The sequence below is a fragment of the Doryrhamphus excisus genome, linkage group LG9 (genome assembly GCF_037039965.1).
Source record: "Doryrhamphus excisus strain RoL-2023G ecotype Guam linkage group LG9, RoL_Dexc_Guam_v1.1, whole genome shotgun sequence".
Classification (NCBI taxonomy): domain Eukaryota; kingdom Metazoa; phylum Chordata; class Actinopteri; order Syngnathiformes; family Syngnathidae; genus Doryrhamphus; species Doryrhamphus excisus.
Genome location: NC_136365.1, coordinates 8230876 through 8257825, shown reverse-complemented (window position 1 = coordinate 8257825; position 26950 = coordinate 8230876). Strand labels below are relative to the sequence as shown.

General features: G+C 39.5%; 1 protein-coding gene across 1 annotated transcript; it reads right to left on the bottom strand.

Annotated features, from left to right (window-relative positions):
* Positions 1-512: 512 nt before the first annotated feature.
* usp53b (ubiquitin specific peptidase 53b) lies at positions 513-26616 on the bottom strand. The gene is made up of 17 exons (XM_058089276.2): positions 26203-26616; positions 23658-23843; positions 21818-21981; positions 20809-20901; positions 20384-20518; positions 19489-19602; positions 19327-19409; positions 17606-17711; positions 15666-15812; positions 14697-14846; positions 14449-14617; positions 12446-12568; positions 11652-12369; positions 9613-9674; positions 7667-7745; positions 5818-6635; positions 513-5742 (listed from the first exon to the last, which is right to left on the bottom strand). The coding sequence occupies exons 2-17, from the start codon at positions 23749-23751 to the stop codon at positions 5666-5668; spliced, it is 3132 nt and encodes a 1043-aa protein (XP_057945259.2). The 5' UTR covers positions 23752-23843; positions 26203-26616; the 3' UTR covers positions 513-5665.
* Positions 26617-26950: the final 334 nt, after the last annotated feature.

Sequence of the window (26950 nt, the reverse complement as noted above, 5' to 3'; positions counted from 1 at the left end):
AGAGAAGGGGAGATTCTGGAGATTTATTTATTGTAATTATTATAGTCTCTTATTGTTGTTATTATAGCAAATGTTAGGTGTTAAGCTAGGTGTGTGAAAAATAGCGATGCTTGGGTAGTCATGGAAGGTAACGACAGCAAATAGCGGGGATCTAATGTGTGTGAATTTAGTGAATTTGAGTCCTAGGGAGGAATAATAAAAAAAAGGTTTGGGTAAAGGCTTCTTTAGACAAACCAACCCGGGTTGAAAAACAACAAACCAAAGTGCTCATCTGCGCTCCAAAACCACAATTTTTGTGTGAAAATAGAAGTCATCTTCAATTCTTCTATACGTCCTAAATAAAGATTCATAGTTGCAAACAAGCAGTTGGCACCAAAAAAATGCGCCATTATCAAATAAGAGCTTTTCTTCCTGTCACTCACAGCAGGTTAGCCAACAACAGTAGAAGAGTTATGATGTTCATTTTAGAGAATGTTGATCAGTGCAGCAGAGTCATCAAACAACTGTCAAAGGAAGATGATATCCTTTTTTTATTGCAGCCTGCAAGTTAAAAAAAGATCCATTTGGTCTATTTTTGTCAAAAAAAACGTTCTCAAAAAAGAGGGGTTGTCTTATATTCAGGGTCGTGTTCTGCCTTATTGGAAGGAACCAATTAAAACAGACTGATTTGACTGATATCGGTGTTTCTAGCTCCACACATAAACAAGCATTAATCCAAAAAAGACCGGGTACTCTCTGCAGTTGAGTACACCAAAGCACCTGCTGCCGTTTGAGGAAATAAGGTGCGACAAGGGACAAAAGACTTTGACACAATTAGCACTTATAATCTATTAGGAAACTTCATCACGGCGTGCCAATCATATCTGAACAACCGCGTCATCAAATAGGTCGCCTTTCAAAAAGCGCTGCATATTCAACATGTTTTTGACATCACATCCTCCATCATTCACCTCCCTCACAAACAAACATGGTGTCACTCGTAAAAATGTCAAGGCAACTCGTGATGCAACAGAAAAACAAGCAGAGTGTCAAATACAAACCTCCGCACAAACAAACAACAAAAAACATTACAATTCTGTACAGACAGAGAGTGAACACAATAAGGGGAAAAAAATAAAAATAAATAGTGGCCACGTCATCAAAGACAAAAGGTGCTACATCGTTGGTGTCGTACGCTAACAATAGCTCCAATCCACAAGAGAACAATCAATTCTAGCCACAACAGCACACAATCAACAGCTTTGAAGGCATCCTTGTATCGCATTGTGTCGCACACACTGTGTCTCCTTTGAAACAGTACGGCTGAATCAAGGATATGGGAGCAGGAGCTGCACATTTAAGGTGTGATGCTTAATAACACAAACAGAAAGACACAATAGTGATATAGCTTTCGCAGAAAAAAAAAATGCAAGTGAAAAGAGTAAGAAATATACATGAGATAAAGCAATATATTAGGTACACCTACACGTCTAATGAGCTGCGGCAAAAACAGGTAATAATTTAGATTGACAGTAAAATATAGCCAAAGAAGGTACAGTAATTTTTTTTATTTTTTACAGTGGTACCTCAGTTTCCGTTATGAATTTATTCCAAAACGGCACACGAAAACCAAAATTTTGCAATTGACCTGTGATCCATTTTGGATGACGACCCTCAGGTTGAAGAACCCATGGGAATTAAAAAATATCATTCATTCATTCATTCATTCATTTTCTACCGATTTTTCCTCACGAGGGTCGTGGGGGTGCTGGAGCCTATCCCAGCTGTCTTCGGGCGAGAGGACACCCTGGACTGGTCGCCAGCCAATCACAGGGCACATATAGACAAACAACCATTCACACTCACATTCATACCTATGGACAATTTGGAGTCACCAATTAACCTAGCATGTTTTTGGAATGTGGGAGGAAACCGGAGTACCCGGAGAAAACCCACGCATGCACGGGGAGAACATGCAAACTCCACACAGAGATGGCCGAGGGTGGAATTGAACCCTGGTCTCCTCGCTGTGAGTTCTGTGCGCTAACCACTCGAACGCCGTGCCGCCTTAAAAAATATCAAATTACCAAAAATATTCACAAAAAAAAAATTATTTTCAAGACTAATTAAAATTTTTGAATTCAATCGTGTTTGTCTTTCTTTGGCCCCATGGTGGCTTATTTAGCAGTCACACTCAATAAAAAAATGAAGTGCATCAGCAACGCATAGGGTGCTTTGTTTGGGCACTCGATTTGAAAGAACCATATCGTAAATGTTATACCGACTAGTTTGTTATGAGCAATACTGGAGATCTTGCATGAAAACTGAGGGAAAATTTTGATGAAAACCAAATCAGGGGTGTATGAAAACCGAGGTTTGACTGTATTTTATATTTGCATACATTAGTAACTTATGTCTTTTGACCATATTTCATTATACGCTACATACATTTTATGATGTTTTATTATAGTCAATTGTGTACCACTACAAACTACAACAATTTTTTCTGTTTTTCAGCTAGCTCATATTAGACTTATTGTGCAAGTGTACCTCATGAAATGTCTTATTCTGGTAAGACATTACAAAATAAAACATTACAAATTTCAAAGTAACATTGTTATTTTAACTAATGCATAGTATAACTTGGACATCCTTGTTTTCCGAAGTCCGTTATTTGCTTTATACTGCCATATTTACAACAGATGCACAACAGAGAACAACATTCAAAGTGTGTTAAAAAAAAAAAACGTTCCCAAACCAGTTGAATTACAAACAGCAATTGGATTAGTACAGTATGTTTTCATACACTTAAATACTGGATAGTTTATGTATGATTTGGACTATTTTCATGCTCATGCTTTGTCTGTTACAAACAAGCTAGTACGACTTCGCCAAGGCCACATGCACGTTTGGGGCATTCTGGAGCACTCGTGTGTGTTTCTATTGTCAGATTGGCATATTGGTTTCATTGCTGTCATTCTCCCTCTACAGATGCTTGCTTTTAAGAGGAGAAAAAAATGAATATTATAAGCAGCACAAATGGATTGTAAAACACAAATGGCTGCTCCATTTGTGGACTGCTGGCATGCAACTTTTGTACAGGCCTTCAGTCTGCTCCTTATTAGGACCCTACGTACTCAAAACACTGACAGGATGAGTCTTTATCAACATATTTTTACATCCCTTGGTCACTCATTAACATACGTTGTAAAAGAAGTGATAAATGATAGCGGTTGTAACAACTTGATAAGTCTTTATGTTGCAATGTGGTCTCTTGACCTGATGCCTTCAACACTTAATGGAGGTCCACAAGTATTTGGACAGTGACTGACTTTTTAGTGTTTGGCTTTTATATCCCAGCACAACGTATTTGCAAAAAAAATATATATATATATTCGTATGTGACTGAAATCTCGACTTTTGGCTTGAACTGAAATAGCTGTTCAACACATGAACATGGAAAACAGAGTGATGTTGTGTTACAAAAAATTACAAAAAAATTACAAAAAAAAAAAAGTTACAAAAAAATAACACTGTTGTGTTATTTGAAAGCGCTGACAAGCCGACCAGCAAAGTTTGAGTTTGTTTTTATTTTATGCTTATTGTATATCACTTTTTTTTTACATCTTAGCTATTTATATAATTGTCATATTGGAAGTGTTCAAACCCACAATGTAAAATGCTAATCGCTAGCACTTATATGGGATTTCCAATGTAAATTAGCATCGAGCTAGCACATTTTTTGCCACGGAGAAATTATTTCGTATCTTGACATGCTTTATTTGTGTGTCCACTTCTAAGGCTCTGACATAGAACTCAAGTGAAGTAGACTAAATGTTAGATGTTAGCAAACATTCATATCATTTATTATCATTTATCATTAATTGAGTGCATCCCATAATCAGTTCACAGTTCCACATGTCCAAAAGGAGTAGGAAGAAGCAAAGCTTATTAAATCCTACCCCTCCATCTGGTACTTTTACAATCAGTAACTGTTACATTTGTTCACTTCCTGCTTTCCTAATATAATAAAATTTTGTTTTTACTTTATTTTATTAATTTTTTTTAATTAATTTTATTGTATTTTTATTTTTTGTCATGTATCGAAGTATGAGGTGATATGACCATACAATGACATCATGGGTACCATAGTAACTGTCAATATAGTGATATAAATAGCACATCATGACTGATTCAAGACTCTACAAGGATGAACAGTACTTCAGTACGTGACAAAAAAGAATGAAAAAAATAAAATCAAAAATATAAAAATTTATAAAATAAAGTAAAAAAAAAAACTTAAATTATATTAGGAAAGCAGGAAGTGAACAAATGTAACAGTTGGGCTAGGCTCCAGTACCCCGTGACCCTTGTGAGGATAAGCGGTAGAAAATGAATGGATGAATAATCAAATTATTTGAGTTTGAAAAACTAATAAAAACCTATTGTTCCTTAAACAATTGTTATTATTATTGTTGTTTTTATTGTTATTGTTCATTCAACTCGTTTTGTACTGGCACTACAGTGAAAAAACTGTGAAAATTGAACAGCAAAGTGCAGAGATTTGAAAATTTTGAGTTGAATTCCCACAATCCTGCAGCCAAACCTGTTGACAACCACTATTCAAAATACTTCTGGACATCCACATTTTCATCATTTTCATGTTTTTGGCCAACCACATGTTATATTCTACTATATCTTTGGCAGATGTCCACTAGACTTTGTACAATGTTCAACCTGGGCGCCTACATCGGGTAGTATTATTTTACAAAGTGTACACTTACTTGAGCTTTGCTGAGAACATATGGCATCATACTTCATGACAAAAGTTTGATTCTGCAGCACGTCTGCAGGTTTATAGCACAAATAAAAAAATAATTATTTTAGCATAGGATCAAAAAAAGCTTCAGTGCAAAATATAACGTGTCCAGATGTTGGTGAAAACCAAAAGTAGGAAGACAATACGTGTTTAAAAGAGAGAGAGTGTGTTAATAATGTATAAAGCAATACAGAACATCTTACATATTTAAACAAGGCTTCACTCATAAGTGACAAGCTTGCATAAATACATTTTACACTATACGGGCAAAAGTCTTGGGACACATGTCTTAATCAATTCATTTCCCTCTTATCCTAACAAGACATTTTGAACTATTATATGCTTTCAGCCGAATGGGAACAGTTTGGGAACAGAGCACAAAGCAAGTTCCCCTAAAGCGGATGTCCTCTATGAAGCCATCTTCACCCCTTGGTGCAACATTCCCACTAGCCTCCAGGAAACACATGCATGTCCAAGCCCAAACCCATTTTGATTGGCTGATAAACAGCCTATTTCAGTTTAATGCTTGTTTATAATAAATGGCTTACTTCAGAATGTTTTTGTGTCGCTCCCATTTCTTATAACCTCTTTAAGATCCAACAGTGAAAAATGTAAATTCTTGTCATTTTTGAACTGGTCTTCAAATTTTGATCAGGAGTGCATTATCAGCTATTACGCTAATTTCTTAATCACTTTTCACACTAAGCTTAAATGTCAATGTTTTGTTCAGTTTCAGTTTTACGTTTGAAATGGGCGGCTGTCCCAATACTTTTGTTCATAAGGTGTATTTCCACTCTGTAAACTCTTTGGCATCCAGTTTCAATCTCATGTGACCACACGGTTCATGCATGTAAACAAAAGGTAGAGTCATAAAAAGCCTCGTTCATCCAAGCCTTTGGCTGTCACTGGGTTCCATTTTGCAGTGGGTTTATTGCTCGTATTGCCTGGAAAAAATATGAATATAAACATCAACAATTTCAGTACTTATATAAGCGTTGCGTAAGACAGAGGCAACTTACTTGATTCGGGGTTGGCTATTTGCACATCTTGCGTGTCTGCAGCGAGTGCAGCATCTCGGCGCTCAGACGGGCCCGCTGCTCGTGGCACCGTGGCCGACAGCAGCAGCGGCCTCTGGTTGTGATACTTGAGACGGTACGTTTCCGTCATGCAGTTGTCCACGTTGAAGTACGTGGTGAGAGAAACCTCCTGAGTAGACGCCGCCTGTTCTGCTCTGTACCCCGCCAGTCTGTCGTCACTCTCGCACGACGATGGCGTGCTCCGTTCCGGGTCCGAACCCGACTTGGAGCTGGCGTCCGAGAAGGTCCGCAGGCCGGAGATGTCAGGTTTCCTGTGGGGGCTGACGAAGGATGAAGTGGAAAGGCGAGGATTTGGTTGGAAGGGTTCTTGAAGCGTCCTGGGGCGAAACGCGGCCTCGCTTGTTTCGCCCTGATGAGGGGGAAGCCGCTGGCCGGGTCGAAGGTGAGGGGAGCCCGTCCCTGTCGTGCTGAGCTGACGCTGATTGCTCAGCTGGAGAGGCTCTATGGCGGCATTGCCAGGGGAATGATACGCTAGGGGGACATGAGGACACTGCGGGTCGGAGGCGGCCGCGTCATTGGAGCGGTAAGTGTCTCTTTCCTCAGGCTCGGAGAGAGCGAGGTCATCTGAGCTGTTCCACTCCGAGCTGCTGGTCTTGGCAACGTGCCTTGGGGCCACGCTTTCCCCTGCGTGGCCTCGACTGCTTGTCAGCTCCTGCTGCTCGCTCTGCCTGTTATCCGGAGCCACGCACTCCCGCTCTGAAGACTTTCTGCAGTTACTGGAAGTGTACTTGGACTTGCGCCTGCACCACAGTCAAACAATAGCATCAGTAGTACAATAAACGAAGAACACAAGAATCCATCTGTATAAAATCATGTTGGTAGCATGTAAAAAAGCCATTACCAAAAAATGGCTTAACCCAAGACCCCCGCTATTGGAGGACTGGCTTTGTGTGATGAACACAATACATGACATGGAACTGTTAACACATAGATTGAGGACTGAAGAAGACATGTGTGGAGAAAAATAGGGGAAATGGACACTGTTCACGGACAAAATCAAGGAAATTACTCAAATTGCACCATGACAGGGAATGTGGGATAACCAAATTGTGTGCTGTGTATGTCCAGTACCCCCTTTTTGTTTTTGAGTGAGTTTGTATTGCTGTTGACGTTTTGTTTAGAAAAATATAAAAATAAATAAAAATAAAGTATAAAAAAAAAAGAATCCATAAAATTCTCGTCTTGGTTATGGAAGATTTTTCACCCTTCATACAAAAGAGTTTATGAAAAGGTGCCTTTTACACAGCACTATTTCAAATACATCACTATAAAAACAATGGCTGACCACAGTTCTACCGTTGTATTTATGTTACTGCCGAGTTTAATTTAGGAGTATGGATGGCTCATCTGTGGGCATGAACGTTTGTTCAATACGTTTCCCAATCCACCAGCTACTTGTCTGGCATACGAATTGTTGTGTTGTTTAGGGCAGTACATGTGAGGGGGGGGGGGTCGCTTTGACAAGATTGTGGTCTGTGCATTAAACATTTCAAAATGTTCACTCCCCACAAAGAATCAATTGGGACATTCCTCCTTGAGCAAGCATGCCCAAAGTGCAGTCCAAGAGCCGCAAATGGCCCATGGCTTTGAATCTACAATTCAATTAGTAGATTTGTAGATCTAAAATCTATACAATTATTATGATTTATTTGTGGTTTTATAGATATGTAAATATGTATTGTTAATACATATTCATATCTATACAATCTTCAAATTTACTTTGAACCTACTTAACACACTTGATGAGAATCCACTTAACAAGTAAAAATACCTTGAACTTGGACTGCACTTAAGATGTGTATGTGAAACCTGGTCATGGTTCCTTCCCTGAGGTTTTGCCTGATGTTTACCTGCAACAGAATTAAAAAACAAAGGTCATTATGCAGTAAACGCATCACATCATCTGCCTAACTGAACAAAAACAAGGATGCTAAATAGGATTTAGGGACTGCAATTCAGTTAATATTCTCTTTCAACTATATTGTACCAAACTACACGGACAACAAAAATGATTTTATCAGAAAAGGCTGGAGCCTATCCCAGCTGTCTTTGGGCGAGAGGCGGGGTACACCCCGGACTGGTCACCAGCCAATCACAGGGCACATATAGACAAACAACCATTCACACTCACATTCATACCTATGGACAATTTGGAGTCGCCAATCAACCTAGCATGTTTTTGGAATGTGGGAGGAAACCAGAGTACCCGGAGAAAACCCACGCATGCACGGGGAGAACATGCAAACTCCACACAGAGATGGCCGAGGGTGGAATTCATACATTATAGTTTTATTATATAATTATATTTTAGATCAGGGGTCTCAAACATGCGGCCCGCGGGCCAAATGTGGCCCGCAGGACACTAGTTTGAGGCCCCCGCCTTGATATGAAAGTTTAATGTTAGTGCGGCCCGCGCAAGTTTGATATGGATGCTGTATGGTATCATGTACCCAGAAAAAATTATTACGTTTGATTAATGTTCATGTTAAAGGTTAAATAACTGTTAATAGTTATCCTCCCTATCCGTGTGGAAGTGGTAAGTTTTTGGCTATTTAAGTTTAAAGGAAATAACTTGAAGACTACCGTTTAGGTTGCTAGCTCTCTAGTTTGCGAGTTAGCATGTGTCTCAAGACCCTGCAGTTGCGCAATATGTTGTAAATAAAAAAAGTATAAATGTGACTATAGTCGTGTTTTGTCATGTCTACAGGGCTCTAATAATGCTTTGTTAATTTTAATCTGAAAAAAATAATTTGTCTACCCACCAACTATATGTGGTTTCTTAAGTTTTTATTATTTGCCGTTTTATTATTATTATTATATTTATTTATTTATTACTGATAGATTGATTTTCTTTATTCTTGATTTGTTTATTTATTTTTCATCTTATTTTGTGTAGAAAAATAAAAATTAAGATATTTGAGAACAGTGGAATGTTTTATCAGAGCTTTTCTTGTAGAAAATTGGAACCAAAGCGAAGTTTTTTTAAATTTTGTGTTCGTCTGTTTATATTAATTCAAGTAATCCAAGATTAATAATCAACAATGGTGCATCTATGAACCCTAAACTCAATCATGCAGACACAGGGTGGCAGCACTAGCAAGGAGTCCATCCCTCTCCACTTGCACACAGCTGGATGAGAGCATGAGAACGCAGCACACCCCTTATTACACCAGCGCAGCAAGGGGCAGCATGGCGCTGAATTCCAGCCCTTTATAAAAATAGACTATTTTCTTGGTTGTTGCCCTGCAAAGGTCCTTGCCAGGATATAAGCTGTTGCTGTGCGTCAGAGCGAGGCAACGGGGAGTCGTGCAGGAAGGCGGGAAGATATTTGTGTCGGCGCCAGCAGCCGTGTCCAGCTGTGCTTTCTGCATGAGCTCTGTGGGATTATCATCAGATTAAAACCTGCATAGGCTGCACTGGGTGAGGAGGTTAAAGAAAGTCAGTCCAAGCTTCAATGCCGACCTCTGGCATTAATTACATTTTATTTACTCACCTTGTCATTAGCACCGGGAGATAACACCTCACCGCTTTGTTCTTTTAGATGATGGACTAAGAGATCCCTCACATTACATGCAAGAGTGGCGAGGGCATGAAGGGATTTAGCTGACCGAACATACAGTTGAGTGTTTGTTTGCAGTTATTTGAACTTTATGAGCAGCAAAAAGTTTTACAGTGCCAGACAAACTGGAGGAGGCCTTTTAAATACTTACAACATACCATTGTGTGACGGTGAGGACGTTACACTTGATTTTGCATCGCCTCCCTTTGGGTGTAGCTGGCTGTGAATGAGTGTAAAAGGGAAAAAAAATCACAATGAATCCGAGCATGTTTTCAAGACAAAACAGGAATTCGATTCTTCACAGTCGCAAAGCACAATTAAACACACAGAATTAGCGTAGTTGAGTGTGAGAGCAAATATTCAAAACCTAGACCAGCAGAAAAGGCAGACACTTTAACAAGCCGCGTTTTTGTACAAGGTATGTTTTCATGACAAGAAACTAATAAAAGCAATTTTTAAGGTTTCACAAAATACAATGTAGTCTAAACAACACACATTCACACGTAATATGAATATGCTGAATATGCTCTAAAAAAAACACAAATGTTACTATAAAGTTACTTATGCATACTACTTACCCTTACTGAATATGTACTGTAGGTCCTGTTTTTTTTTTATTTAGCTGGTGACGCAATAGTTTTTACAACTTTCAGGCGTTTTCAAATGGTTACGTTTCTAGGCTCCAAAACAAAATGCTGTTGTTGGGTAAACAAACAAAAACACAGCTTTTCTGCACATTTCTGTTTCTGCTCTGTGACTCAAGCTTAACATCACATTGTAACTACTGATCAAGTATATATATATATATTTTAATTAATTTTAAGATTAATCACATTTTGTCACCAGTTAACTCTGAATGAATCACATTTAATCGCAGATACAAATAGCTTTTTATCTTTAATAAGTAGGGGAAATCTTTTTGTGGTAAACGATTCAATGTGCAACTACAACGTTAATTACATCAAACTTTATGGTCCATTATTTAAAACAATACAGTCAGCAAACATGTTTTTGTATTACTATTTTCTTAATTATATTAGCTCTTAAACTCACCCACAAACGTTCAGAGTGAGACCTCTCACAATGACAATAACATGTTTTTGATTACAGTGTCAAAATAAGATTTGTTTATTTATGATACTGATTTTAAATTTAAAATGTTTGTGAGTAAAAAAAGCCCATTTAAGAACATTCAGAAATTACTATTATTAAGGATTTGCCTCAATGCCCCTTCCTTCATAAAATGTACAAATGAAAATACCTAAAACACAGGGCAATAGTCATAAAACAGTTAATCAAAATTGCAAACCTAATGTCATTTCATTTCTCTTTTAAAACACAATAAAAATACATAGAAATTAATAATTATGTTACAGTAGATATTATTTTATTACAATGCTGTCACTTTTAATTAGAAACCCCACAGTTTTTGAATGTTTAATGCGAACTGCGATTTGTCCTACTTTCATTGAACACATTGAACACACCATCTACTGTTCTCTGATGATGTATGGATGTAATTTGATGTATTTTCCGCCTTTTTCTTTCATCTCATATTTGCTCCCACATTCAAATACTATGTGGGAATGCATCAAGGTAAGATTTGTTGACTTTGAGTGCTAATGTCCATAATTGTGGTACACAACCTCCACCAAGTGGGACTTAAACTCAGGTGCAATAAAATTATAAACTTATTTGCCGTTTTATTATTATTATTATTATATTTATTTATTACTGATTGATTTTCTTTATTCTTGATTTGTTTATTTATTTTTCAGCTTATTTTGTGCAGAAAAATAAAAATTAAGATATTTGAGAACAGTGGAATGTTTTATCAGAGCTTTTATTGTAGAAAATCGGAACCAAAGCACTGAAAAAGTTTGTATATTTTTGTATAGTTTTTAATAAATGCCTTTTTTTTTTTTTGATGCGGCCCAGCTTTGCCCAGATCCTAGCTCCAGTGGCCCCCAGGTAAATTGAGTTTGAGACCCCTGCCCTAGTGGATGTGGACTTTGCTGTACTTAGCTACTAGTTGAGACTGAATAAACAGCGCCTCTACAGGCTGCAGCCAAGAAGTGCAGTCCATTTGACCTTGATGCAAGATATAATTCTTAAAAATGAATGAATTGATTATTTTTTATTATATAGGCTGTGCTTTTTCTTATCGTGTTCACTTTTAGGCACAGGTCTGACTTACCTTTGGAACTGGGTTTCTGTTGTCAACCTCTGCTCTTTGACAGCAAAGCCATCAACGCCCGGCGAGTCAGGATTTGTGGAGCCACTGCTGAGCCTGTCGCTGCTCTCGTAGCCCGACTCGGTCCTCTGAATTGTCCAGGTGTCACTCCTCAGCAGCGTCTTGGCACCACCCGTCAGCCTGCCGCCCCTCTGTTGTGTGGCCCTGCTGTCTGACTCCACTGAGCTGTGGCTTTCAGTCTCGTGTCGCTGGTCGTCCTCGTAAATGGTCATCAAACACTTCTGCTTGCGGTCCTCTCCCCTTCGCACATGTTCCCGCTCACGATCTCGACTTGGTTCAGCATGCACCCGCTCCTGGGACGAGGTCTTTGAATGTCGAGGGCTGTCATGTTGCTGTTGACGGCGTTGTTCCAGTTCGTTGAGTACCATATCCACATTTAGCACCTCGCGAATGGGTCTCCAGGTAGACTTGGATTTACTCCGGCTTCCTCCACTCCCGCCATTTTCCCACTGATCCTGGGAGCTATCCTGATCGGAGCAACTAGGGGATAAGTGGTTCTTATTGCTGTGCCCGCCACCCTGTGTGGGCCGGGATTGTCCACGTGGTTCCTGAGATGCTCTGCTTGAATGGGTCACTGACCTCTCGTTGCGTGGATAGCTTTTACATTTTTGTTCTTTCGGTCCATTTCCAGGAGGAGAGGCTGATCTTGTATGTGTCACATCTATAGAAAGCAGATGACCAGCATTTTCTAATCAACAATTCTTAGTAATGGTCCCCCGTACACTAAAAGATGTTACCTTTATGTTGGGATGGGTCTATTCTTCTGTGTGCTCTGTCCTTTTTAGTTGTTTCAACAGGTCTCTGCAAATTCTCCATAAAAGGATCCTGGAATCTATTCGGACTGCCAAGGGGATTTTTCACTGAGGAGATAAAGTCATGGAAAGGCAGATGAGTGGTTGGTTCAACGGTGTACTTGATCTTATTTATTGAAGGATTTACTTTCTTTCTGCTACCCAATTCAGTGCATTCACAGTACATGCACACATTAGTCATTAGTCACTCTAATTACGCTACATGTGCCGGGTGTAAACTACGTCAAGCCTATGTAACACTAGGTGGAAATGTAGTCCCTTTCAAATTGTTTTGCAGTGGCGATTTTCCAACTGAACTCTTGCATTCATCCATTTCATACTGCTTATCTTGTTCATGGTCACAAGTTCACAGTGAAGCAACCATTCAGAAGTTAGTAAGGACTGAATCCATACTACCTGCAAGGGAAGAACCAACCATCAGCTTATCATCACTTCTGATATACAATTATTTTTGTCAATGTTTACTTGGGATATATAAATAACCCCCAAAATTGTATTGCACTTAATCTTGGTAATTTACTACAATTAGTACACAACATTACTGCAGTAATGTTAGTAATGTTAGTTTGTTCATTGATTTCAAAAGACACAAGATTTGACACAGCTTACAAGTCAACAGCGGTCAACGTTAACAACTCCATAATAATATAGATTATGCCAAATTCTACAGTTCACGATCGATTACACGTAGCGGAAACCCTGTGTTTGGAGTGTCCCTGAATGCCTCTCAAGATTCTAGTGTCAATGAGAAAGTGTCGTTCCGAGGCTCAGCGAACTAGACACATGTGTGTGAGTTGGAGATACATACAGTATATGGCGTGGAATTGCACTGCTGTTGATGTGTTCAGGTCAAAATAAAGCCATAACAGAAAGGCTTGGCTTGTCATGATGGCATGTGTTAATTACACACAAAAAATTAATTAATTAATGAAATAATGCGCTAAAGAGTTATAAAATGTTAGCTAGCTAGCTATTAATTTATTAGCTCTTCCGTTATATTTTATCACAAAACTGTGAACACTCTCACCTTCCTTCCTGTTGTACAATGATTGCATAATACAGGAGCCTCATTAGCAACATGAAAAAATACAACTGCATCATTAACACTGTTAAATGTGCTGCTACTTTCACCATCCCCGTGGTGTTTTTTTCCCGTATGCAGCTATTATGTAAACTGTGAGCACATTGCAAACTACAAACAAAAGAATAAACAAACCGATAGAACTGTCAAAACTGAGAACTATTATCTTTGTAATGGTTAAAAAAAATTCTGAAGCTCCAGTTTTGGTTCTCATTTGAATATGCAAGTTGTATATTTTTACATGTACACAACATATACACTGCTATATTTGACAAACAAATTACTTACAACTACTCTCAAAACAAGACTCCACTCCCATGCCAGTCAAAGAGTCCGGGCGCCACACCAAAGCAAAACAATCCATGAGAACTGGCAAGGCTTCATTGCCAACAAAACAAGCAGTGAAATAAAGTGATGCAAAACATGTGAAATGTCCATCTAACAGGGTACGAAGAGTGATGGCTGTGCAGCGAGCTGGGCCATGGGCACAGGGATTAGGGAGGAAGGCGTGGGTGGTAATCTGCATGCAACAGAGGCATCATCCTCACGTCAAGTTCAAGCCAGCACACAGGGCGGGGGAAATCTTTCTGCCTGCGATTTAATCGCACTCACCCAAATCCCGAGGCCAGTCATAAGAGTCATAAGTCTCGATTTTGCAGCCCCATCAGAACTTACAGAGGTACTTACAGTAATTGTTTCAGTTTCATGTTTTTTGGCAGAGTTACCATACAGTATCTCAGCCTGCTAACAAGATAGGCTGATTGTCCAGTCTCTCAATGGTAAATGTATGTATGTGGTTTTTAAATTAAATTGATATTTTAAAATTGTATGAGTAATAGTGGATTACCTGTTCCTTCACCGTTTACTTGGCCTTTGTATCGAGGACACATCGTGGTCTGTCTTGGTGCATCCTCGTTAGACACCGCCGTCCCTTCAGGGTTGGTGTAAAACAGAAGAAGTGGTTGAAAATGTCCCCTGACGCATTTAGAGGCAACGTCTTTCCATTTGGAGCCGATCTAGGAATGAGACAGGTTGGCTTTAAGAGCAATTAACAGACAATGATGGGTAGATAAAACACAGCAGAGGCCCATTTACCTCCTTTACAGTGGCATCATCAAAAAACATCCATTTTGAAGATTTGGTGTGATAGGCAAAGGCTGAATAGTGTTTGCTGGAGAAACAGATCATCCCCACTAGATGTAGCTCGCTCCGTTTGGCGTTTTCATCAGTGACACGGTTGAAAAGCTGAGACACAAATCATAAATAAAGAACAACTTGTGTTAGCCGTTTAGCGTTGAATTTTTTAGGGTTTATAGTACTCAAAACCGCATCATTTTTAGTTTAAAAGTGGTTGAAAATGCAACAAATGACCAATTAATGAGGGCAAACTTAATTAATGAGGGTGTTGTGGTGTCCCCTTTTTAAGGGGGTCTGCATGTTTGTCGTGTTGCCGTTGTACGGCTTCTTAACACGGCATTCTTTGCAGATGACGGACGTTTTGTCGAGCTTTCCATCGTTCTTTGAGAATCCGTAGTGTTTCCAAACATACCATTTAAACGTTGCGGGTGGGTTAAATATAGAAACTTCCTCGCTGCTGCTTGCGTGCGAACGTCCATGCTGTTTTACTAGTAGTTGTATGAGCCTCACGGCTTCCATACGTATTCAATACAAAACGCAAAATAATGATGGTGTATTCATTGCACCTGGGGAACAGCATATGGGGTGAAGTTGAACATTAATAAAACGGTGCTTGCATCGGATTTTACCAATACTCACAAATGCATCGCGATGAATCTAGATTTCACCCGTCAATTGCATCTATGTCCAGTGAATTAGCCGATGCACTCGCATCACGCACATCGATTAATATTGATTATTTTCTACACCCTTAGTGATTAAAAACATGACAATCTTGTGACACCCCTAAAAAATAAGTTATGCTTCTTCCTACTCCTTTTCGGAGGACTGATGGTCCTTAATGTAACTTGTTGCCCAAAACATATAAAACATACATATAATACTATAACATGCCATTTGATGGAAAACATTATTACATCATCTTACCCCACACAAATTCAACCGTGGGCCGAGTGACCGAATGACGTCATCTGTCAGATCGGACTGCTCCGCGTCCCAGACAAAACCTATAGTGACGATCTCTGGGCAGTTCATGAGCACACGGCGGATCTTGATGCTTTGGCCGCAGTCTCGCTGAAAAAAAAATCAAATAATTAAGAAAAATGTAGAATTCCACAAATAAAGATAACACATTTTTACAGTCGAACCTCGGTTTTCGTCAAATTTCGTTTAATTTGTTCAAAAAGGTGAGACGGAAATGCAAACATACCAAAACCGAGGCAATTCTTACCATAGGAGATCATGTAAATCCAATTAATCTGTCTCAAGCACCCGAAAATATTGACAAAACATACATTTTATACAGAATAATTTGAGTTTTACGTGCATAAAACAATGTGAAATAATGATGACGACTGGATGGAACTCATTGTTGATGCAGACTTCCATTATATCCTGGCAAGATCAAATTCAATCGTGATTTTCACTTTTTTATCAAATAAGCTCACAGCTTTCTTTGGGACCTATAGAGCGTTATTTAGCAATCACACTCAGGCAGTGATTCAGCAATGCGTTGCCTGCTTTGACTGTGCACATACTAGCTTGTTAAGTGTAATACTGTACAAAAACCGAGGTTTGACTGGATAATAATAGCTACACAGTGCTAGCTCAAAAGTGGGTGCAGTTACAGTTATTACAATTATTAGACCGCCCTTGTTTTTTCAGTTTCCTGGTCATTTTAATGCCTGGTACAACTAAAAGTACCTTTATTTGGACTAATATAACAGTGACAACAAAAATAGCTCACAAGATTAACATTTTTTGGCAGTACACTCCGATAGTTACTCAGTGTTATTATCAAGAAAACCATGGAAGCTGCTAGATATCAGCTAGCTCTTATGAGCTATTTTTATTATCTTCATTATATTTGTCCAAAAAAATTGTACCAGGACATTAAAATAGATCAATAAACTGAAGAAACAAGGGTGGTATGATATTTTTTCCATAACTGTATAATGCCAGCCACCAGTAAAAGATAGACAAAGATGAATATGGTTAAGCAAAAGTGATTGCTAACATTAGCTGCTAGCACCATTGTTACTTCTTCAATACCGAAACAAGTTTAAAAAAAGGAGCTTTTTGCAAGTCCTACTGGGAAGACACTGTTTGTATAGCCGTAGCTTTAATGCTAATGAACTACAATATCAAAGATGTTTTTCCTTCATGATGTCAAACACAGAACTTAATAAGTGACCGTTTAAGCGCCTCGTCTCTCAGAAGTGGAACAAACAAGTAAAAAGATGATAGATTTTTCTCATGTTTGGTGCTTATAAACAGGCTCGAGTGACACATAATTGCATAATAGTGGACCTTTAAAGTATACAATATCTAGGTGACGTGTAAAATATTAAGCCAGCATAGCAAAGTGGAACCAGAGGAGCAAGCATCATCCAAAGCTAGGAAATAAATATCGGATTTATTAGCGTGCTGACAAAAAAAAAACATTATCTGACACTTAATGTACTGCACATAATAGGGACATAATAATAATGTATTGTTATGTTCGCTTTGCAAATTTTGAAAGAAAACTGGCAAGGCTCACAACACTGGCACAAGACAGCAGCAGCAGCAGCAAATACAGATGAAAGAAAAAACAGAGGCTAAGCCCTTACTGCTATTTATATCCTAACACCATTCTGGCACCATCTCCTTCCTTCAAGTGCAGCACCACAGCAGAAAGAACAACATGTACTCTTAAAAAGTTCATTCATTCATTCATCATGGTGTGTCAATTCTACAGAATATACGTGCAAACCGTTTAGCTGAGGGACTAAATCATTAATGGCTAGTAGGTGAATAAGCATTCACAAGACATTTGTTGTTTAAAAGAGCTCGTAAAAGAAGCATGCAGGCAATGAATGACATACGGGGCAGCTGCGGAGGTCGCCTGTGTTGTTTGCTGCCTGCAGCAATTCTCCAAACATGTCTGACCTGAGACGCTCGGTCCTCCCTGTTGTGCGTTCTACCTGTTGGCTGCATATAGACAAACACAGCAGACAGATGCTTGGTATTTTGTTGGAGAACCCCCTCACATTTGGACATTGGAGTGATAATCAGTCATTCTTAACAGAATATAAACATGCTTACAAAGCAAATAATTCACTTTCTGTTTGTTTGTAAACCAGGTCCATTGCCTTCTCTACTTTGGTTTCTTTTCACACAGTAAAAAAAAATTAAAGTGCAACCAAAATAGGTCACAAGAACCCGATACTGTATCAATATATTCTCTGTTGTAACTATGTAAACTGGAAGTTACTGACCAAGTTAATGTAACATGACGGTATTTTCTCCCTAGGAAAAAGTTTGAAAACGACTTATATTCTTATATTCGGGGTCTCAAGTGTTATACCAACAAGTGGCAGCAAACGACTTCTCCATCCAAGCAAGTCAAATCACTCACACAGGGATAAGAGTCTAAAGTCGTACATCCCATGTCATTCTCCATGGAAGTAGCTCAACCAACAAATACAGACAAGGTACCTGACGGGTACTTCACTTTTATTGTTTTGTTGGCTGTTTGAGTGACAATGAAAGGGAAAGCAGGAAGTAGACCGCTAACGAACGAGATTGGACAAACAAACATTACGGTTTGCGTCATTAAGTGTTGGACAAAACCGAAGCATATGAGAAATTAAGCAACTTTTTAATTAGGAAAGAGTGTAAATCCAATTAATCTGTTCCAAATAAAAATATGAACAAAAAAACATTTTATAGGGCATAATTAATACTTTTACATGCAGAAAACAATGCAAACTAGAAAAAAACGACAAGTAAAATGATAAATGAACATTTAACATCACATTTACCTTTATTGAAGATTGTTTTTGGTGAACACGGTAATGAATGGAGGGAGGAAGGAAAGGGGATGGAAGAGCCACGGGGACCTTCAGCAGCAGCTCAGTCCCTTTCTGCAATGTGTCTCCCTAAAACCATTTCCCCGGCAACATATGTTAACTAGGAACCTTTCCTTTACAATGCTATTGTAAAAGATGTTACCTTCATACTTTGATATGAATTCTTTATTGAATCAATTCATGTTTCTCACCTTTTTGATACTATCTCCGTTGGCACTTTGCAGCCGCACTCAAATAGTGTCGGACACCAAGTCCGAATAACTCATCAGTGAAGGGCGCAAAGTGCATTTTATGAGGAAGTAGACCAATACAAGTTGTTCAGCGTATTGTGTGCGTGCTATGAACAAATAAACCAAACAAACAGTCCCGATGATTAAGGGATTCCATGGCTGGAATCTGTCTTTAGTGTCCCAACTCTAAAAGAACCACTATCAATTCTTCACAGACTGAGTGGCCGATGTATAGATGCATTGTTTGGCCGTAATACCCGAGACAGTCCTATCATAACCACTGTATAGGTACCAGAATTTATTTCACTTTTGCAAACCATCAACCTTGGTTTAAGTCAAAGTTGACTCAAATACATCACAGTCATCTATAAGGGGAGATGTGTTTTTATTAAATCGTGACTGGTATAGCCGCCACTAAAAGGAATAAACATGACATTTCAAATGTTTATTTAGCTTTGACCTATTGTCTATTTTTAAAGACGTACTGGTGAATCAAGTACCTACCATAGAGCTGTAGTTGAGACATAGTGGACTAACTCCGTGAACGGATGAGGATCTGATGATGCACCACAGCAGCGACACACAAACTACAGTGGAAAAGGTGCACATGAATACACATTTTATGAGTAGTGTAGGAAAAAAAAGCAAGATCAATAAGAATGTTACCTGTTCGTAAAGCATCATTGCGAACTTCTGATGAGTAATGCAGGATTTGGATGAGCAAGAGTCGGTTGCAGTGTCTGAGACAATGTGCAGATGAATGCGCTCCAGGATGTTTTCCTAATACATAAGTGCAGGGATGGTTAGTTTATCTTGTGAAATCGACATTACATTCCTGACATAAAAGGCAGCAGAATCATGTACTCAAACGTATCAGTAAAGAAAGATTTCATTAGTATAAAAATAACTTACTAAAAGGCATGAGTCAGAAAAGCAGTAAAGCATAGTGACAGTGACTGTCGTAAGCTAATTATTTTTTATGATGTTTGGGGCATCAAATAATTGATGTCCACAATTTCTGCCTAGTAACAAGTGGCCATGCAACATGTGATTTTACCATTAAAAATCTGATCTGATTTGCTGCATCTGATAGCTACCGAGCTAAAATATGGGGGGTGTCACAAGACACAAATTGATACCGGGTCCATGAAAACAAGACGACAAAATGTTATTTGTATGTCTTTGTATGTCTCACCGAACATTACAGTACCACCACTGACACCTAGTAACCAGTGCGGAGTACTACATTTCATCAACATCTTCTGAATGCCTTAGATTATAGAGTGTAGTTCATTTATCCATTATTATGGTTGAAAAATTTGCTTTAATATGGATACACTATTACTCATAATACGTAGTCTGTATTCAATCATGAAACAGCATGATATATTAATTTATTTTAAAAAAGTGGTCGCGTGAAGGAGTGAAATTTAAACCGTGGCGAGGGACATACTGTAGTTTTTCTGGTATGCAGCCTACGTAAGTGGTCGGACCCATGCCAATTTACTTCAATTTAACAGCCCGCTGACTTTTAAGAGCCAAAGGTACAGTGTCAACATACAAAGCACTCGGCAGCATCGTCCATGAGGCCAAGTTGGAAGCGTTGCTCGTCCTTGAATGTCTCAGCAAGGGCGTTCCGCAGGCTGTCTGAGGGGAGCACGCGCTCACGACTCTGCTGAAACTGGCTGAATATGCTCTGAAAGCCAAAAAATGGAATACATCACTCGCAACTTTCATTAAAGCTATCCATCGCAACATTTATCCATACATTCAGAGGCGGGACGTGCCAACAGGCAGACCAGGGCCACAAGTGCTAGTACATGCGTTGCACAGAAACCACAACAATGGTAGTTTACAATGCAATCAAAACAATGACATAGCAAACCCCCTTGGAGAGCCCCCCACTTGGCCCTATCTGCCATCAGCACGAGCTGATGATCGATAAACTGCCCACATTACGATCAACCAAGTATAAGTGCAACAAACCTTCAATGCGCAGAAAATGCAGGAATCACCAAGACAAAAGTGCCCTGAGAGGTGCCTCAAACTTCTCCTGAAAATGTCCAGCTGCCAAAGCACCTGGAAAGGATGGACATACTGTAAGTGCTATGATCTTCCTTCCAGCTGGAAATTCCATCTAAAATTTCAATGGAGAAGGGCATAAAACTTCAACATAAATCCAGAAACTGAAAAAAACTAGGCATGGTGACACATGCCATTATATGATATGTATATATTTTGTAGTACGGTTGTACTTGCCTATGTGGGTGGATTGATGACAGATTTTGTCTAGACACAATGCGAAAGCAACAGGGACCAAAAGAACTGGTATTAAAATATGGTCTGACTTTTTTAATATTTGGGGTAGAAAAGTGAATATGATATCAAATTAAAGTTCATGTCATGTTTTATCAGATTAATTAATCACAGGCTTCATTTCACATTTTTGTAACATTGCTAAAAAATCTGTTTTGGTTAGAGCCCCACCTTCTGGAACAGATTAATGACACTAACCAAGGTTACCCCTGCGTGTAGACATATATCTCATTTATAATTAATTACTTTTTTAAAGAATATGCTCAGGGCCAATGAAAAATGAGCTGTAGCCCAAAACTGGTCCTTGTGCTGCTTCGTCATCTTTGTCTTAGCAACAATGTTGTGTCCAGATTGTGTTGTCAAATCAGGTAGTGGCAGCATAGATTGACATGTACACACACTAAACGACTGGGTGACAGAATCACTGCTGCTGCTAAAATGATGAGTGATTTACATTTTTAAATTGATTTGTCCTGCCCAAAAAGTGAGCCCCATTTAAGTGAACAGGTGACAAACGTGGTAGATAAGCCAGCCGAACCATGGCCAACTATGGCTGCTTAGCTAGCAAGCTAGCTAGCAAGCTAGCTTGAAACTAGCGAAGCTACAGTCAGCAAACTAGCTAGCTCGTACAAAATAACATGAAGAAGTAAAATGGTTTACATATTGAGAGAGGCTTCACCTGAACAGCGCTGTTTAGGAAGCAGCTATTCTGTCCGGGTTCATTCAGGAGGCCTTTGGTGAGAGCGAGAGACAACATGCTGCCAGGCTGGTAAGACTTCTTCAAACCACCTCCTCCAGGTTTCTTAAACATCTTCACCCATGCCATTGAGTTAGAACTTGCAGCTGGGGAGACAAGGAGACACTTTTGTTCAGCATTTTGTTCATTAAAGATGCTAAAACCATTTCAATGTAGGTCAATATATGCTAAGCTAGCTGAACCAAATAACATCTTAGCTTTGTGTTGTGGGTGACTAAAGAAATTAGCATAAAGTCTAACAATCGAATCTGTCTAATAATGCCACAGAATAGAATATGCCACATTTTTATAATTTTTCTTACTGTTAGAATTTAGATGCTTTGGTACGGTGGTTCACACAACAAGATTGTGTGAATATTTTCATGTAGGGTTTGAAATATATAGCCAATTAATTGGGGAATTATTAATGAACAAATAAATTATGTTTATTGTTCATTAATTAATTTAATTGTAAAATATTTTCTTTAAAAAAATATAAAAAATGTAAAACAAATATTTTTTCTATTTTTTCTATATAACATAACATAAAATTTGCTGTATTTATTGCAGTTGTGTATCAAATCCATCCATCCATTTTCTATACCGCTTATCCTCACGAGGGTCACAGGCATGCTGGAGCCTATCCCAGCTGTCTTCGGGCAAGTGGCAGGGCACACCCCGGACTGGTCGCCAATGTGTGTGTATATTCATTCATTCATTCATTTTCTACCGCCTTTTCCTCACGAGGGTCGCGGGGGTGCTGGAGCCTATCCCAGCTGTCTTCGGGCGAGAGGCAGGGCACACCCCGGACTGGTCGCCAGTGTGTGTATATATTCATTCATTCATTTTCTACCGCCTTTTCCTCACGAGGTTCGCGGGCATGCTGGAGCCTATCCCAGCTGTCTTTGGGCAAGAGGCGGGGCACACCCCGGACTGGTCGCCAGTGTGTGTGTATATTATATACTGTATATGATTCAAATGATCAACTACTATGAAAGAGACTAGTGTTAGACATGTAGATTTGTGTGGTATATTTTGTGTGGTATATTCAGTTCAAGGCTGCACAGCAGTCTAGTGGTTAACTAGGAGACCTGAGTTCAATTCCACCCTCGGCCATCTCTGTGTGGAGTTTGCATGTTCTCTCCGTGCATGCGTGGGTTTTCTCCCACATTCCAAAAACATGCTAGGTTAATTGGCGTCTAGGTATGAAAAGGTGTAAATGGTTATTTGTGTATATGTGCCCTGCGATTGGCTGGCGACCAGTCCAGGGTGTAGTCCGCCTCTCACCCGAAGACAGCTGGGATAGGCTCCAGCACCCCCGCGACCCTCGTCAGGAAAAAGCGGTAGAAAATGAATGAATTAATTAATTAATGGAACAGCCTGAAACCCTGATGCGATGCATCACATGACATGAAACTAGTCGCCTTAAGTGCTTCTGCTAATGGTTAGTCCTATTTATCTAAGGAAACTACTTCTGTAACAAATAGAGTTTTCTTAAAGGTCAGTGCTGCCTGCACCATTATGGCTGCTGCATGTATTGTTGCACTGGTCCAAAGCAGCCAATGTGGCCGAAACATGCTCATATTCAATCTTGTACAAATGATGCTACTACATTGACAGCTCAGCAGGATTATTATCATCATCTTTGCATGGCACTGTGAACTATGGCGCCATAACAAGTTGATGTTGATAAAACTTCATCTTGGACACGGTTTTTATTACATCACTAATCCAAATGAGTGAATTGGAGGTGTGCCAGATGAATCATCATCATATCCTCTACCTTCTCCCGACTGCGGGGGGGACTTGCTGCCGTTGGACATGCTGGGAAGTGGGAGCTGGTGCAGTGCATTGGCCTTTGGCTCCATCCATTTCATCCCCACGCTCCTGCCGAGCGCTTTGTTGAAAGCATGGTCAAGATCAGCCACAGGGCATCTTCATACATGCGCTTCTAGACATTGAAGGGCGGCTAAAAGGTAGATGGGAGGAAAGGAACTGTTAAAATAAACATGCCACAAGCCATAAACCCGCTAACTGAAGCTACACATTCACTAGAAAGTTTTTTGTTAGAAATCACCGGTGCAGATTGTGCAATTCATAGTTCAACCAAAACAATGCAGATGTTTCAGATAATAGGGTTTGGAAGTGAACCATAAAATAAGGTTGGGATCGCCCTGAACGTTCAGTTTAAGAGGGCGTTCTAACACTGGTGGTTTGTGATGTCACAGATTGCTGGGCTTTTTTGATATGGGTGTGCGCTGTAGGAGATACACTCTCTGCACTCCCCTAAGCTATGCTTAGCAATGTCTCCCAGGCAATGTTTCTTTGGGTGTAAGGAAAGCTACATTTGTTTACAATTCCAAACGAGGAAAAGATCAGGCACAAGTGGTTGGAGTTCCTGATTCCCTACCAGCAAAGGAAAAATACAGTAATCTGTCAACAGCATTTCAAACTGGACTGTTTTATGGAGTGGAAGCGTGAAGAAATATTGAGCAGAAATTGACAATTGTATCTATGGTCGCTGCGAGTTCCAGAGAGAGGTACTGGAGGTACTGGAGCATTTTTTATTGTCATTTATACAGTGGTAACTTTGCATACCAGTGTCCCAACTAACAAGTTTGTTTAAGATGCAACATCTTAAATTTGGCTGAATTTCTGCCTTGAACTGCAAGCTAAAATTTGGGTTACAAGCCGCTAGTTACCATCAGAAATAGTTGAGGGCAGCTATTGAGAGGGCTTGTGTCAATGTGACAAAGGCGGAAGTGAGTGAGCAAACACAGCGCTCAACGAGATGGCAGTCAAAGCTCGCAAAAACATTTATTATCTTGTGTTTGTATCGCTGTGCGCTACCGCTTGTACATCGTTGTGTATATGTTGCACATTGTTTACATGTGCGGATGAAGACCACTGCAATGCCAACACATCGCAGCACTGGAACACATGCCAAACAATGGACAAGCGGCAGCACACAGTGATACTAACAGGGAGAAAATAATGCCAAGCAATTGAGAGACCTGACTTTTTTATACGCAACATTTTAGTGATCCAAATATGTTTTATATTTTGAAGGTATATTGTTTTGAAGAGCAAAACGCTTAACTTAAGAGACCCCAGCAACTAGCCGGAACTACTTTCCTCCACAACAAAATACAACCAGAATGGAACGAAGTGAGGGAAAAGTCACCTTTGATGCACTACAGTGCTGATCATGCCTGATCTGTTGTTTATAAATGACAATGATATGGCAACACATTGTGTATTTTTGTAAGATTTGGTCACAGGAGGAAGAAAATTTACATATCCCCTCCTGAGATTAAAACTTTGTTGGAACTCTGCTCATATTCATGCATCTATTGGCATTGTGTTAATGTATGTGTTCATGTATTTATCTACAAATATCTAATATTCTGTTTACCTTATACTATACTGTAGCTACATGTTGGGAAATTAATCACACTGCACACTACAGTAGTAATCATATTAAGTTAATACCTTTTGACATTTTCAGTCAAATGATAGTATTGTTACTTTTAGAATTTTAGATAAAGCTCTTATATTTGATGTAATTAAACTGCACATTGAAGTGTCCTGAGAGTGTATACATTTCGGCAATCACAAATTCCAAACTTTCAAATGCATCATTCATCAAGGAGAGAGTCAGTCATGGCATCTGTCCTGGTGAACAGCACATTTAAAATTTCAGTAGCTTTGCACTGGAACGTTAATCTTTTATGGCCATAATGAATTATCACTTTGATAGGATGAGGAAGAGGTGCTCCCATCAATAATAAGAGCTATTTTATTCTAAATGACACTTTGACTTATGGCTGCTTCTGTGTTGTGATCCCAATCTAAAGTGTCACACAAAAATGAAGTAAAATGTAATAATAATAATAATAGTCAAGTCACATTCTAGATTTAAAATGAAAAAAATAATAATAAAATAACTGATTCCACTCATTTCTGTCCCCACATTTATGAAATGAATTGACACCGTGTCCATTATGTAAATCTATAATAAAGCCCCCTAGAGCTTCAGTCCCCCCACGTTTTTGCACCATGCACTCTGTGACACCATGTGCTGCCATGAAATGGGTGGCCTATACAAGTGTGACATAACACACTGGCTGTGCCTTGGGCTTCTCAGTGATGAATTTACATGTAAACAACATGCACATCGATAATGTGCGCGTTGAAAACAAGCTGCAGTTTGCAATGGCTAGCAGAAGCATGGCCAACTGTGTGAACGGCAAAAAAAAAAAAAAAAAAAAACATGCCGCAACTTGCATGACAGCCCTCGTAGCAAAACATGAGGCATGCAGACTCACCTTTTAAAAGAGGGGATGCAGAATCTATCGCAGTGGTCTGTCAAAGATCCAATGTTTTTTTTTTCTGTTTTTGCGCCAAATCGTGCGAATCCAAAGCGGGCTAGGAGCGCCTACTGCAGATATGTGCAGTGCTATCTGTCATAGTGCACCATTGGCAATCCCTCCGACACGCAGGCTGCAGCCTTAACCCTCTGCTTGGTGCCACAGAGCTGTCCGGGACACTTTAATTTCGCTTAAAAATCCACCCATCCCCTTCCCTTTTTTGTGTGAGTGATAAACGAGGCCAGTGATGGTTTGTGGCCAGAATGTCCGACGCGGATTAGTGATGTTTGGAGACTTGAGAGGTCAAACTCCGCCCCTAGTGTAGCCTCAAGTGCACTGCCGCTGTGTTCGCACTCCTCGCAATCCCCTGCATGGCAAAGTGTGTGCTGGAGGAGGAGGAGGAAGAGGAGGAGGAGGAGGAGGAAGGTCAGACTTCCAACTTGTCATGATGATGATGAGAGAAGACATCACATGACTGCACCGGTTTCATAATCATGCAGCAGTGTGGGGACTAAGCCCTGCCTGTGCTTTAGAAAGACTCATATGTCAGGTAACTGGTGTTATATTTAGATCATTCACGGTCAAACAGCACTTGTGCAAATATGACACGTTTGTTTTTCACTCTTATCCTAATTAAATAACTTGGAAGATTTCAAATAGGATGACAAATGCTATAAATGAGATATTTTCAGCTTTAAAAAGGGAC

Coding starts and splice junctions, on each gene's coding strand:
- usp53b (XM_058089276.2), bottom strand. CDS start 23,751: ATGAAATGGATGGAGCCAAAGGCCAATGCACTGCACCAGCTCCCACTT. Junction 9,675..11,651: donor ACAGAAACCCAGTTCCAAAG/GTAAGTCAGACC, acceptor ACTCATTCACAG/CCAGCTACACCCAAAGGGAG. Junction 5,743..5,817: donor AATAGCCAACCCCGAATCAA/GTAAGTTGCCTC, acceptor TATTTTTTCCAG/GCAATACGAGCAATAAACCC.